The 15,508-nt window shown below is 44.3% G+C and overlaps 1 protein-coding gene across 1 annotated transcript in view; it reads right to left on the reverse strand.

The window, feature by feature from the left end:
• LOC128941423 (CBP80/20-dependent translation initiation factor-like) overlaps positions 1-15,508 on the reverse strand; it is a 487,587-nt gene that overhangs the window by 264,342 nt on the left and 207,737 nt on the right. Inside the window, exons 10-11 of the mRNA XM_054283182.1 lie at positions 13,411-13,418; positions 1,184-1,205 (exon numbers count right to left, since the gene is read on the reverse strand). Of these exons, the coding sequence (XP_054139157.1) occupies positions 1,184-1,205; positions 13,411-13,418 (30 nt within the window). The remainder of the gene's footprint in view (positions 1-1,183; positions 1,206-13,410; positions 13,419-15,508) is intronic.

A 15,508-nucleotide genomic window follows, 5' to 3' on the forward strand; every position in this document is an offset into this window, starting at 1 on the left:
ATAATGTATTATATATCATATATCAATAAATCCAGCCTTCTGATCATGAAACAAGATTCTCGTCCTTCTCTCACCCCGGAGACCTCATCAGGTTGCTGTAATACATATCCAAGGTGACAAACACAATGTAGCAGAAACTCTGCAGCCATTGCTAAAGCTGCGGGGTGTCCCAGCAGGCAGGGGGTGTTATAGTGCAGCAAAAAAGCCCGAAGCAGTGGCAAAAAACAGCACAGCTGTGTGCAGCAGCCAGGTTTCTGCAAGCAGCAGCTGCGCACAGCCATGAGATGTGCGCTCAGGAAGGAGGAGGGGTTCAGGGTCCCAGGTTTTCCCCTGAGGCACCTGAGTCGATGGTGTGAAAAACGCCAATCACTTGTTTTTAATTTTTTAAAAGATTAATAGGAATAAAATGGTTATACAGATAGTAATATAATTGGAGTAATAAAAATTTGGACAACAGTTAGTGAAATAAACTGGGCAGGAGACTTTTTCTCCTTTTAATGCCTTTACTAAAAGTTATCAGCGCAGGATTGGGCAGCTCGGACGGGTCTGCAGTTTCCCATTGTCTCTCCCAGGACGAGGAGGAGGAGGAGGAGGATATTCACAGATTTTTCCAGTAGGGGCAGAGCTGGGGGTCCGGGCCTCGTGGGAGCCTTTATGGCGTGGTGACCCCTTCCGATGTTACTCCTGCTGCATCTCTCGCTCCCGGCGTCGGTACGACTCCCATGCTAAGGGTGAGAGGGACTTCAAAGGTGTTCAGCATCTCTGCAGGCTCAGCACTCCATTCCTGACATCCAGACATCACTCCAATCTCTCAACTCTTAGTTGGCTCGTTGTTTTGGTGTCTCTTTTAGCAAGCTAGAAGCAGTAGCTTCTCATGGCATGCTGGTCCTGGAGTTATTTTGCATATCCCTCCCCCCCCCAAGTCTCTTCTCCTCACTGTTCCGGAGGTCCCCACCCTTTACTGTCCCAGAAAAGGGCCATTAACTCGGCCCCAGCTAGGGCTTTTACTGATACAAAAACAACTATTAACAACAACGACCCGTAATTACTATAACACACAAGCAGCACCCCAGCAGCAACAGTGGTAACCTTTTTCTCACAGAAAAAAAACGACTGAATTTTTGTTCATAACAATCCCTCCTCTTTTTCTTTGATCGAGCTTAAATTTTAAGCTCGCATCAACTTACAATTTTTTGACTCATGAGCTTCATATTTAATTTTTTGAATTTACTATAAATTTCTTGAGCAATTTGGTAATCACGGTTACTTAACCTTGTTACTTTCTTTGGTTTCTTTAGGTTGGTCTGCACAGCAAATACTATTTCAATGAAACAGATAAATGAGCGTAGTAAAAAGAGAAATCCTCCAAGTATACACACAGTGAGAAAAACTAGTTTTTCCCATACATCCTTTTTGAAAATCTAAAGGTTCTCCCACCAACTGGAATCAAATGAAGGAGTTTGATCTTGATTATTTACACGTGCTAATTTTTTTATTTCGTTTGAAATGTTTCTAATAATTGCATTCTTTTTTTTAATACTGCCTGGAGCCTGATGACTTTCTTTAACATAGATATTGGGGTCTGAACTTGGCTCTTACAATTTTGGATCCTCGCAATTTCTATTGCACTTAGCTTCTTCTGTTTGGTTTCCCGCAAATCATTGTATAGAGGAACTCCTAAACTTGATCCAGTTTCTTTGGGTTATAAGAAGAAAGTTGGTTTTATCATTCTAGCGGTGCAGCTGCCAGACAAGTCTCCTGACAATTTGGTGTGTGCTGTGGTATCAGAGATCAAACCTAGGGGTTTAGAGCTCCCCTGAAATGTGTTTTCAGCTTCTGTTGGGCATTCCCAATATTTACACAGTTCTTTCATTTTCCAAAAGGGGTTTATCTCTTTTTCAATATACTCATAACATTCATAAACTTCATGGTGAGTACACTTGTCTCTTTCTTTCTTCTCAACAGACTCTAATTTGTTTGGATCTCTTGGGATCCACTGGGTAGCTGAATACTTCACTGCTAAATAATTGTTACAAACCATTTTTCTTACCATTTTTACCATTTCTTCTCTTTTTACTAGATCTACTGAGCTTGTTTCAGCAGCATCACATTTAAAGCACAACCAGGCTTCCCCTATAGGGTACTCTCCTAGGAGTGGCTGCCTAAAAGTGGCAATATTGTGTGCTATCCAATACATTCTCCTATTTTTCTGATAAAGGACCAATTGGGACAGGTTAACACAATTAGGGTTAGAGTTGATGTGGTCTCTAGACCAGGAGCTCACTTCTTCCTCCTCATAGAGGGGTTGGTAGCACTCACTGCACAGCTCAGCTGGGCTTCCCAGAGCACCGCCAGCAATCAGAGCCATCATTACTACCCTTCCCAAGAGTCCGGTATGGGTCATCTTGCACAGCCTGCCCACTCGGCCTTGCCTCTTGGGGAATTTTACTGAGAAGAAGCTTCCAAGCTCTTTAGAGTCCCTTCTACGCGCTTCTCTGGTTAAACCTCTCTTGGTCTATTCTTTACCAATTTTGGTTTCTCCTAGGGGAGTGCTCTGTAGAGGATAAACCTGGAGTCTTTAGAATTAAATTGGGGAACTTAACCAGAATTACTTATTTACAGTCTTAAACTTTTTACCGACATAGTTTACACAGAACTGTCTTGAAACATTTTAAGCAATGTTAGAACTCTGATACCAATTATTTTCCCATACAGTTCAGTCTTTTTGACTCTTCCTTCTGAGAGTCAACTTTAAATCACAGTATACTCAGGTGAATTAACTTGTGAAGTAGATGAATCTTTATCCAGTGCCCAGAGGTGAGAGTGGTGTGGACTCTGGCCCAATGCCAGAGGGAAAAACTGGGACTCTGGCCCAATGCCAGAGGGAGAATGGGGTGGAGTTCGGTCCAGTGCCAGAGGGAGAACGGGGTGGAGTCCGGTCCAATGCAAGAATGCCAGAGGGAAAAAAAGTGATGTTGAATCCTGGTCCAATGCCAGGGGGTGAGAGTGATGTGGGTCCAAACTTTTTCTTTTGGTCTACACAGTGGAATTAGTAATGAAGAGTACCTGAAACAGGCTTTCAAACACAGGCATTAATGGTCTGCTATTTTATGATTTTATCAAAACTCAGTTTCTCTGTTTAATGTTATTGGTTAATTTCTCTTTTCCATAGCTTGCATGTTTCTCTCATCAACTTCTGCATACTCTGTATTTTGCAAGGAGTTGTATTTCTGTTAGCTAACTTAACTCCCAAAGTGCTTTTATTCTCCTCTTTTTCTGTGTATTTAATTTACTGGTTTTTTGTTCTATTTTCAAGATCTTATCTATCTCTTGCTTCTGTTTCTTACTTTCACTTACAGCTTAAATACTACTTTTCTTTCAACCTCTTACACTTAAAATTATTTTTTTTTCTCACACCATTCTTCTACATGTACACTTCCCTCCAAGGAGATGTGGTAAAACTTGTAATGCACAATCTACATTACCTCTATTCTAATTCGTCTATGTTCACTCTCTTTTATTTCTCATTCACTTTCACACATTCCTTCACACCCTCAAGACACAAACTGGATCATTATTGCTAGAAAATCACGGGTCCCTGTGGCCCCCCTCACCTTGGCGTTGGCCCACAGGTCTCAGCATCTCTGGGCCTCTTGGAAGGGCCCTGACTCTGGTTGCCTCTGGTGCTCATTCACCTGTGAGGCTGTCTGCGTGTCACTCACGCTCTTACAGCTACGGCTCCCTCACACATCTGGGGAGCATTAGTGTGGTTTGCAGGTCACACACACTCTTTGGCCACAGCCCCCACCTGCCCGGGGGACACAAGCCTGGTTTGCAGGTCACACACACTCTTTCCACTGTCCCCTTCCCACCTGCCCAGGAAGTTGAGGCTGACTTTGCTTGTGACTTACTCTCACACACACAACAAGACAAAAATAAGGTACCTTTTATTTTCACATTACTTATTACAAGTTTAGTGTTACTGGCCAGTTTTGGTGCTATTGGATATCCTTTCTACCTAGCTGTTTTTGTCTAAATTCAGATGTTTTTTCACTATACTCTCTGGTACTTTGTTGAGACAGGACTTATCTGTTCCTGTATCTACTCAAAAATTCTGGTTCTTCATTTAGGGGTCCCACCTCAAAGTTTATCAAGGGCACTTCTAGATGTTGCATAGGGTCCCCTATAGTAAAAAGCCCTTGACCCTCTAATCGTCACCTTTAAGTATCTTCCCTAAATTATCTTGTTCCCTGGCTAATACCTCATCAAGACTGAGCTTTCTAAAAAACCTCCTGACGTGTCTTGCCTTTCCACAGTAATAGCAATGTCGTTCTCTCAAAGGGACTTGAGGTCTCTCCATCCCTCTTGTACCTGAAAATACTGGCCTATCCTTGCCTCCTCCTGGTGGTGGACCTGCCCACCCCACACTTTCTCTAGCTACTGCAACCATGATCCTAGTTTTGGCCTTTGCTTTTTCTTCGTCCCTCCTTACATGCACTTTCAATGCTTCTCTTAATAACTCATTGATATCCTTCTCTTGCCAATCTTCAATCTTTTCCAATTATCTCCGTATATCAGGCCAAGATTTGGTAACAAATTGGACTTTTAGTAGCACTTGACCTTCTAGGGTGTCTGGGTCTATTCTGGAGTACAACTGGAAGTTCCGCTTTAGGTGGTTAAGCCAGGCAGCAGGAGCTTCATCCTTCTCATGTGCACCCTCAAATGCCAATTGGGTGTTAGTTCCTTTAGGAACTGACTCTTTGATCCACTGTATTATCAAAGACCTATATTCCATCATGGCCTTCCTCCCCTCCTCCTGGTTAGGGTTCCAGCTGAGATCCGTTAGTGGCAATTTATGTTCACCTCTTGGTACCTGGGGTCCTGGATGGTTATTTTTCTCCCAAAATCTTATGCCAGCTGCCCTAATCATCTGGATTTCTTCTGGGGAAAATAATATACTCAGGATGGAATTTATCTTCCCCCAAGTGTAGATATTTGGACCTAGGAATTGATCCACTTGGTTGGCTATGCCCACTGGGTCCTCGACTAAATGCCCCAACGCTTTCTTGAATCCTCTCACCTCAGAAGCAGTTAGGGGAGTATTCACAAAGCCAACACCTCCCACTACTCTTCCCATAGGAACTTCTCTGAGGGGAAAGAGTCTCTCTGCCTTGGAGGTCTTGGATCTGGTACTAAAGTACGGCCCATCTTCAGATGCCAAACTAGTTTGAGGGATATCTGGGTTACTCTGAACTTCCTGCACATCATCAGGTGTATTTGGTGACAGCTGTTTACTGGGCAAGGAGGCATTTGTGTCCCAACTAGGAGGAGGCAAAGGGACAGCAATAGGAGGGGGAGAAGAGCCTGAGTGGATATTAAGTGGAGCTGGAGAAGGGATGGAGAATGCACCAGGTGGAGTAGGCACTTGTGGTGATGCAGAAGGAACTGGAGGAGCTGAAGGGGGTGGTGAGGGAGTGGTTACTGGAGGAGATACTGGGTTTATCATAGGGGAAGCTGAAGAGGTAGAAGGAGGAGTTTGAGCAGGTGGTAATGAGATGGCAGCCGGGGGAAGAACCGGACCTGCCATTTGAGGTGCTTGAAGAAGAGGATTATAAAGTGGAGGGGCAGAAGGAGGCAAATAATCCAGGGGGTCCCATCTTTTACTAGTCCTATCATCCCCTCCTTCATTTCCCTCTTTCTTCCTCTGTACCTTACAAATTTGCACCCCTTCATCCCCAATAGCGTTCTTTAACCAGCAAGATACATACAGTAATTGCTCAGGATCGGTATCTCCTCGAGCTGTCAAATAATTATTTAATAGTTGGCACATCCACTTATCCTTTGTCCCACACCAAGGCCATCCTCCTTGGACCTCTAATTCCGGCCAGACTTCTACACAATAGTGGATCATTTTCACTTTATCTAATCCCTCTGTGGCCTCTATAGAATCCCATTTTACTAACAGTTCTCCTAAGGGACCATTGGGAGGTATATTCCTCAGTCTCTTTCCGGTCTTTTTACTACTACACCCTCCCATTTTTCAGGTCTCAACAGTAAAAAATCCCAAAGGTGCCTTTACTGACAGGTAATTTCAAGAAAAATCTTGTTTGAGGAGCTTCAGCCTCCTCCACCAAACTTCAAATTTTTGCCTGATTCTCCGGACTTTATACTGAAACAACTGCCCAATCTCTTGATTGCCCAACTTTCTAACGTCAGGTCTTACATCTATCAGGACTTGAACATATGAAACCTCGGCCTAAGAATCCGGGTCGTGCCTGACTCCCTCTGTCAGGAAAAACAACTGCCTGATTTTTAGTTTGCCTAACCTGCCAATTTTTAGGCTTCACCATATAAGGACTTGAAAACAAACCGCAGGCTTCTTCGCTGGGATCTGTGCCTGACCCCTTTGTCAGGAATTACTTTGCCTGCAGGGCTTGTGAGCTTTCCCGAATCCTTCTTGGGACTTATAATCTGCCTGACTTCCCTCTGTCAGGACTTTTGGGGGTGCGTGCCACTCATACAACTATTCCCTCCGCACGCCCGGGGCGGGGGGGGGGGGGGGCCCTTTTTCCTCCTTAGGAGACGACTCACTCACACTAATTCCACACGCTTCCCCCTGTTCCCAGCTGGCCCCTTCGCAGGGGTACGGAAACGCGGTACTGAGAGGTCCACTCTCGCTCCGAAAGTCCGGCTACCGGCCTTCGTCTAAGTCACACGCCTCCACACATCTCCCACTCCCACCACCAGATTTCTCACCAGTCCGGTGCTCCGGTGCTCCACTGCGTCGCTGGTCCTGAGCTGATCCCTCTGGTCCTGATAGCCAGCTGTCCTGGAGGTCCAAGATGGCCAGTCCTGGTGTCCTCTTCTGGCGTGGCTAACCCGGACGAGCGCCCCAGCTGAAATAAACAGGGCAGGAGACTTTTTCTCCTTTTAATGCCTTTATTAAAAGTGATCAGCTCAGGATTGGGCAGCTCGGACGGGTCTGCAGTCTCCCGTCGTCTCTCCCAGGGCGACGAGGAGGAGGATATTCGCAGCTTTGTCCAGTAGGGGCAGAGCTGGGGGTCCAGTCCTTGTGGGAGCCTTTAGGGCAGAGTGACCCCTTCGGATGTTACTGCTGCCGCATCTCTCGGTCCGCTCCCGGCATCAGGATGACTCCCATGCTAAGGGTGAGAGGGACTTCGAAGGTGTTCAGCATCTCTGCAGGCTCAGCACTCCATTCCTGACGTCCAGACATCACTCCAATCTCTCAACTCTTAGTTGGCTCGTTGTTTTGGGATCTTTTTTAGCAAGCTAGAAGCAGTAGCTTCTCATGGCATGCTGGTCCTGGAGTTATTCTGCACATTCCCCCCCTCCCCCTCAAGTCTCTTCTCCTCACTGTTCCGGAGGTCCCCACCCTTTACTGTCCCAGAGAAGGGCCATTAACTCGGCCCCAGCTAGGCTTTTACTGATACAAAAACAACTATTAATGACAACGACCCGTAATTACTATAACACACAAGCAGCACCCCAGCAGCAACAGTGGTAACCTTTTTCTCACAGAAAAAATAGGCAGAATTTTTGTTCATAACAGTTAGGACAATACAGGACAATAAAAACAAAGAGTTACGGGCAGTCCAGGTATCTTTTTCTGGGCAAAACAAGCCCAAAAAAGGACCCCCATTAACAGAGGATTAACCCTTAAAAACAATAGCCTGTTGCATATTCATACATCTTATACATGATGCATAAACTCCACTCAAACAAAGGATTTTGTCTGGTCAGTGTCAACTTCTTCCTCTGAATCCTGACAGCATCTTCATGACTGAGCAAGGCAGGAAGAAGTTCGTTTCTTCTGATAGAGGAGCAATAAATTATTTTTTCTGAATGATTTAGGTGTCCTGTGGCTGCTATCTTGGTGCAAGTACCTTATTCGTCTCTTTTTAAAAAGTATCTTACATAGCATAGTTTCTATTTTAACATTACGTTATAACCTAAAACTATATTTAACACACTACTTAAGAAAATTAACACAGCCTAACTTTCTAACATAACACGTATAATATTCATTTTAATATTTTCAAAAAGCCAGACATAAAATACATGTTTTCACAATAGTGAGGGTCCTTTCCACTACAATCACATGTTAATAAGGTCCCAGTTCAATGGCTGCTCTTACAAGCAAAGACTCACAGTAAGGAAGAAGTAGTACAGGGGCTGGACTCTGTGGTGGCAGTGAATTCTCCCTGCGGTAGTAGCAACTCGACCATTCCCCTCTGATCCAAGAGCGAGAGAGGAGCTGAGCCCAGTCCCTCATCCCCCAGCCAAAATCTCATGGTATCCCTGCCCTTTCCAAGAGAAAATCTGCCAGCTAAGAGAGTAGCCAGCACCCTTTTCCTCACCTTGGCCACTTCTTTTGTCTCTTAGGTACAGCACTTTATCATCTCTTAGGCAACAAAGGAGACAAAATTTCCTGAGAGAAAGGAAAAAAAAAAAGGAGAAATCCTAACCTCCAACAAAACCCTACCTTGATCCTAGAGACACGGGTGCAGAAATTGCAGGGTAAAAGTCATAAATGGGGCATCTTCCAGGAAAGTTTCTGCTCCAGTCTCCAGTGGACAGCTTCCCAGGCCGAATGGAAGAGCCGATTATGCTACTGACTCCATGGAAAGAAGTTCTAGTCCATTTCTTCAGGATTTAAGTGAGGAATCTTTTTATCAGTATTCACAGGGGCCCTGCCTCCAGCCAGGTGGAGGAGAGGGATAACTAGGTTTACTGGACTGTGTGGATCCTATGGCCTGGCACAGCAGCCCCACAGGAGTACAAGGCTTTAGTAGACACTGGTGCACAGTGTACCCTAATTCCATCAAGTTATGCAGGGGCAGAATCCATCTGTATTTCTGGAGTGACAAGGGGATCCTATCAGTTGACTATACTGGAGGCTGATCTTAGCCTGACTCGTAATGAGTGGCAAAAGCACCCCACTGTGACTGGCCCAGAGGCTCTGTGCATCCTTGGCATAGACTATCTCAGGAGAGGATATTTCAAGGATCCAAAAGGGAACCAGGGGACTTTTGGTATAGTTGCCCAGGAAATGTTGGAAATTAAGTGGCTGCCTACCTTGCTCGGTCTCTCAGTGGACACTTCTAGTGTGGGGTTGTTGAAGGTTGAAGAACAGCAGGTACCAAATGCTACTGATAGGAAAGATATGTGCTAATGTTTTTAAATTAATTTGGTGGGTGAAAGTATGGGTGTTAACATCTGTGAAATGTGTCATAATGGCAGTGAGAAATTAAGCCCCCTCTTTGGTTGAATTTTTAAAAAAAAATCATAAAGGACAACAGGGGATAAAATCAATAAAGCAAAACTAACAGTGCTGGGTGCGTAGCCATAGCCAGAGGCACACCGACTAACCATAGCAACTCTTCTTAAATACCCTTTCTATTGCATTGGTCAAATACATAAATGATGATACATATTCAAACATTTTTTAAACTCATTTACATGTTCCAGGAAGTTTTTAGAATGGTCCCTCCTCTAATCCACCTTCTTAGAGCATGTGCAGTAATCTTGTATGTCGTTTTCAAGGTCATGTGTCACCTCCTCACAACAGCCCCCTGTTCCATGGCTTCAGCAGGTGACAGTTGTTGATAGTCAGTGTCAGCAGCAGGGGTCCTCATCACGCCCGTTCCTCAAACGATCTGACCATGCAGATGGTTTAGTTATTTCAGTTTTTGCAAGTTAACTACAAGTACTCTAAATGAACATCAACTACTTTACAAATATGTCTGAGTAATTTTAATTATTGCCAGTTAGCTACAAAAATAAAAGCATTAGTTATCATTTCACAACTATGGCTACTTCTGCAAAAGTTAACATTATATTAAAATGCACAACACTTAGCATCCACTTTAATATTTGCGAATGCCAAAACTATAACATGCAGTTATCACAATGTTTCTACATACTTGGGGCAGCAAGTTTCTTGCAGAGCCCAGACAGGTTGGCTCCTGAGATAGACAAAGGTCTGCACAAGCCTAAACTTCTGAACTTTGGGGTAAAATGACAGATTCAAGGGGGCATATGGAGTAGGCAGAAGGCTGTAACTTCCTAGTACCTCAGCCAATGGGGAAAGGAAGAAGGCAACATGCGGACTGGAGTTCAGGATAAAAGGGAGGCTGCACTCTCTGAAAATCTGAGAGAGAAAAGCCCATGGGTGTGTGCCCCAGTGCCCTGGGGTGACTTCATGATGCAGGTATCCTGATCATCAACCTTGTTGCTCAGAAATGGGTCTTCTAACTTTAAGCTAGACCCAGAGAAAGAGAAAGTAGGGGCTAATGGTGGAATTTTTTTGCTCTGTATTCAAAACACAGAGATGAGAGTTTAGCTCTCTCCAAGCTGGTGGCAGTTCTCTCTGAGTTCTCAGCTTCTGCAGAGAGAGAGAGGGCGTTTTTCTTTGTTCTTTTCACTGTTTTTCCTGGTTAGCTATGGCAGGAAAAGTTTTCCCTGGTTTGTGCCTTCTTTTTCTGGGACTGTTCAGCTTCTAGACGGTCCAGGACATCAGGAGAATCACCCGGGGGGGCCCCCAATTTGCATGCCAGACCTGGCACACTGGGCCTGAGCCACAGAGAAACTGAGACACTGAGCCACACCCACAGAAGGACTCTTTTTGAATTTGCCATCTCTTCAGAACAGCGAGAGGATTTATTGTTTATAATTACTCATTTTTCCATGCTTGTGAGTACTTTGCTTGTTACATAAACAGTTTTTTCCACTTTTTTGAAGGAGATTTTATCCCAAACTGGTAGGGGGAGGGGCTGCTGAAATCTGCTTTTCTAGAAAAGACCCCTTCAGAGGTTTCCTCCAAAATTTGTCCTAAATCAGGACACATGGTGACTTCTCTTCCTTTATTTGAATAAAGTTATAAGACTCCTCTGTCTCCTTTTTATACATAAGCCTCTGGTGTTTGTGGATTTTCCTGACAATTGGGGGCTCGGTCCCATGTCCTTCTACTGTCTAGGTCCGGCTTGCAGCAAGAGGAGCAAGAGGTGTGCCTCACCCAGATTTGGTGATCAGCTCCCTTCAGCACTGGCTGGCACCAGACTATTGATTGGGTACCCGAGACTGTCCAGGAGACAGATGAGAGGTGGACCACAGACGTCCGTGAAGAGTCTATAGGAAAGAGTCCACTGGACATGGATGCCCAGAGGGGGCAGTAAGGGAAAGTCAGGAAGGGTCTTGGCAAATCTCACTGGTAAGTACAACTTCAGGGAGTAAAACATGGCAGGATGTCCAGGGTGGGCAACAAAAGAAAGTCAGAAAAAGGGTCGGTGGGCAACAAAAGAAAGTCAGAAAAAGGGTCTCGACTATATGGATGACAGTCCCAAAATACCTCCGAAGGGTCCTTTAGGAGAATGTTGGGATAGTTTGCACATTCTCCCAGAGGTAGTTACAAGGACATGGACATCCAGAGTGGGCAATATGGTTGTAAAAGCACCATTCACTTTTGTTAAAATTTTAGAAGTTTAATAGTAATGAATATAGTAATGAAAATAGTAATAAAAATTAGGACAATAAAAGACAATGAAAAGCAAAGAATTATGGATGTCCAGGTGCCTGGCACTGCCACAAAGCACACCTTGCTAACAAAGGATTACCCCTTAAAAGCAATAGCCTTTTGCATATTCATATATCATATACATGATTCAAACATTCCTTTCACACTAGGGTGTTTCTACTTAATTTTAGCTTCCCCCCTCATCTTGTAAATCAGTCTTCTTGGTTCCTCAAAGTCTGAGCTTTCCCAAAAAGGAAGCAATAAATCTTCTCTTGGGATCTTGTTGTCTGTTGCTGTTATCTCTATCCAGATAGGATAATGTGAAGAATTTCTTGATTGTCTTTTCCATTCCTTGAGCTAGTTACAAAAAGTATCTTACATCACATAGTTTCTAATTTAATATTATGCTATAGTCTAAAAACTATATTTACCACACTACTTAAAAGAGATTAATACAGCATAACTTTCCAACATAACAGATATAGGATTCATTTTAATATTTGGAAAGAGCCAATCATATAATATGCATTTTTCACAATGGTGTATGCCCAGAGAGGGCAATATGGGGAACATGGACGCTTAGAGGGGGCAATAAGAGGTACCGAGAAAGGGTCTTGGCAACCCATTCCCAGAGAGGGCAATATGGTGTTGTTTAGGAAAGGATTGGTAGAAGGGGAGTGTGGAGAAATATGGTTAAAGGAAATAGCAGCAGGAGGCTATGTGATAAGGGAAGATTGGGAAGGTCTCTGCCTTCTCTTCAAAATCTGCAGTCTAATACAGGGCCAGCTGCAAGTCTTTTGTATTCCTGGCTTCCAGGATAGGGAAAAACAGGGAAGTATTGTTCCTACACCCCTTATTTGGGGTTAAAATTAACTCTTTCAGCCTCATTTTCTGCTGCATCTTTAGCTTCTTGATCTGCCAAATTATTTCCTCTTATTTCTGATGTCTTTCCCTTTTGATGTCCCTTAATATGTACTATAGCTATCTTTTTCAGGTAATTTTAATGCCTCTAAAACCTCTAAAATGAGTCCTTCATGTACTAATCCCTTTCCTCTTAAATTAAGTAATCCCCTTTCTTCCCAAATTTTTTTAAAGGTATGTACTACTCCAAAGGCACACCTTGAATCAGTATTTACATAGATCCTTTCTTGTGTGCTAAATATTCCAGTATTCTTTTTAGAGCATATAATTCACAAGTTTAAGCTTACCAGTTTAAGGTTAATTTCCCTTTTTTTCAATAGTTTGCATGTTTTTCCCATCAACCACTGCATACCCTGTCTTTTCTCCTTGTACAAGGATTCGTATCCCTGTTAGCTAACATAACTCCCAAAGGGCTATGTTGGGGTATTTCTGCTGGTACACTTTTATTCCCCTTTTTTCCTGTACCTAACTTACTGGTTTTCTGTTCCATTTTTCAAGATCTTATGTATTCGTCTCCTGCCTCCGTTTCCCACTGTCTCTAGCAATCTGAATACCACCTTCCGACTGCGCACACAAAAAAAGCTTTTTCTCACAATACAATTTAATACAATACTCCTCCCTCCAAGTAGATATAGTGAAGCTTGAAGTAAACAATCTACATTACATACTTTCATTCATCTACATTTACTCACTTTTATTTCTCACTCATTCTCACATATTTATTCGCATCCTCGGACCTGTTCATTCATACTTCTCGACTTCTGCTTAGCCGAGTTTTTGGTCCTTGGCGCCTCCCTCACACAGGCTACGTAAGGTACTTTTTCTCGACACCCCAGAACTTTAAGTACTGACACCCCTAAGTTTCCCTACTGACCTAGGTTCAGCAGTCCCGTTAATTTCCCGTTTATTTTATTGGACAGAGGAAGGAAACATTAGCAAGCCTCTTAGACTCACACGAAGTGGACTGCTGTTGCCAGAGAATCACAGGTCGGTGTGAGTCCCCCACCCTGACCCCTTCCACCTCCCCTGAGGTTTGGCTATCCCTCTTCCCTAGAGATAGCCTCAGAGTCAGGGGTTCGGACCTCTGCACCTTGACTGAGCTGGACTTCTCACCCCCCATACCCTGAGGAATAGGCCACATGACTACTCCTTACAGTCACGGTGCTAAAAAGGTCCTATGATACTGTAGCCTCCCCTCACCTTGGAGTTGTCCACTGGGCTTCAGTATCACTGGGCCTCCAGGAAGGGCCCTGAATCTGGTTGCCTCTGGTGCCAGTTCATCTGTGAGGCTATCTGTGTGTCACTCTCTCTCTCTCTCTCCACAGTCCCCACATGCCTGGAGAACAATGGCCTGTTTGCAGGTCACATACACCTTTTGCCACAGCCCCCCCACACGCCCGGGAAGCTGAAGCTGATTTTGTGTGTGATTCACTCTCACGCACAACAAGACAACAATAAGGTACCTTTTACTTTCAAATCACTTGTTACAATTTCAAATGTTACTGGCCAGCCCCGGATGTTCTTGGGATCCCTCAATCCAGCTGTGTTGTCCAACCCTCGATGTTCTTGGGCATTTTTATCCTTCAATCCAGCTGTGTTGTCCAACTCCGGATGCTCTTGGGCATATCCTCAATCCGGCAGAATTTTGCTTAACCCTGGATGCTCTTGGGCATTTTATACCTCAACCCAGCAGAATTTTTAGGGGCCCCTCCCTTTTGTCCCATTTCCTAGTGGACTGTGCTAGGAAACGCCTCTGCTCCTGTCCTCCAAGGGGTCCAACCCCTCCCTGAGACCCAGTCTCAGTTACTCTGGAGGATTCTCCCACTCCTTTTATCTCTCGCTTCATCTTTTTACTGGCCGCTTTTCTCGCGAAAAGACGGAAACGCAGCATAGGAAACTCCTCACTCACGTAGCAGGTCTGGGATAACCAGCCTGCCTCTCATCAGACACACATTCATCCTTCCGTACCTGTCCCCCCGAAAAGTACTTACCAACCCTTTTTTCCTTTTAGGGTTCTTTCTGTGCACTACTAGTCTTAGGGGGCCAATTACCGCGGTTTTAGGGAGCCTTTTCCCTTTTCTTTGTTTTATTGTCTGTTTTTGTCCACTGTAGCAAACCCCAAAGGTTTGGGAAAGGCACCATGGAGAATTGAATAACAGGAATGCTGAGGCAGCAAAGAATATCCTGTCTTTCTGACCTCCACCCCATAACCTATCTCTGTAACCCTATATGGCAATGTTACACCTAAACCTTTACTATTGGATATTCCTAAAAACCCTTGCCATTGGTTAAGCTTGGATTCTAGCCAAGCCTATATAAAGGGCATACTGGGCCCCATTAGTTAGAAGAAGAGCTGAGACCCTTCACAGATATCCCCAATAAACCATCTCTGTGGAACCAGCCAGTGTCGTCTTCTTCTCCTCTCTCTCCATCTGCTGCAGCCTCATGCCAAGGGCACCACTACCCAGCAAGCCGAGTTGAACATCCTAAGAGAGCTGATATCACTAGAGAGCTAATCACTACTGAGCTTGCTTGGGTTGGGCCCGCGGCTATTCGGCCTGAGCCGAGCATCGGGCACCGGTCTCCCCTGGGGACTGAGTTCCTGAGCAGCCTTGCATGATAATAAGGCCAAAATACAAGGCTTTATTAGTCCACTGGTTGGAACCTGCGTCTGCCAGCCATGCCAGAAGAAACAGAGCGAGGCTGCCAAACTTGGCAAGGTGCTCCTCCCTCACTTGGAATCCTCTTAGGCCCCCGCAGCGAGGTGTTAATTCCCAGGTTTTGGCACCAAATTGTGAAAAACACCAATCACTTGTTTTAAAATTTTAGAAGTTTAATAGTTAGAAAAATAGTAAAAAAATTTAGAGCAATAAGAATTTGGATAATCAGAGTTAGGACAATAAAGGACAATAAAAGCAAAGAATTACAGACATCCGGGTGTTCTGCTCTGTCCCAGAACACATTTTGCTAACAAATGAAAAACGCTTAAAAGCAACGGCCTGTTACATATTCATGTATCTCATACATGATGCAAAGATTCCTTTCAAACTAGAG

Source organism: Melozone crissalis, unplaced genomic scaffold (assembly GCF_028551555.1).
Source record: "Melozone crissalis strain CALT ecotype California unplaced genomic scaffold, PUWL_Pcris_2 ptg000035l_1, whole genome shotgun sequence".
NCBI lineage: Eukaryota > Metazoa > Chordata > Aves > Passeriformes > Passerellidae > Melozone > Melozone crissalis.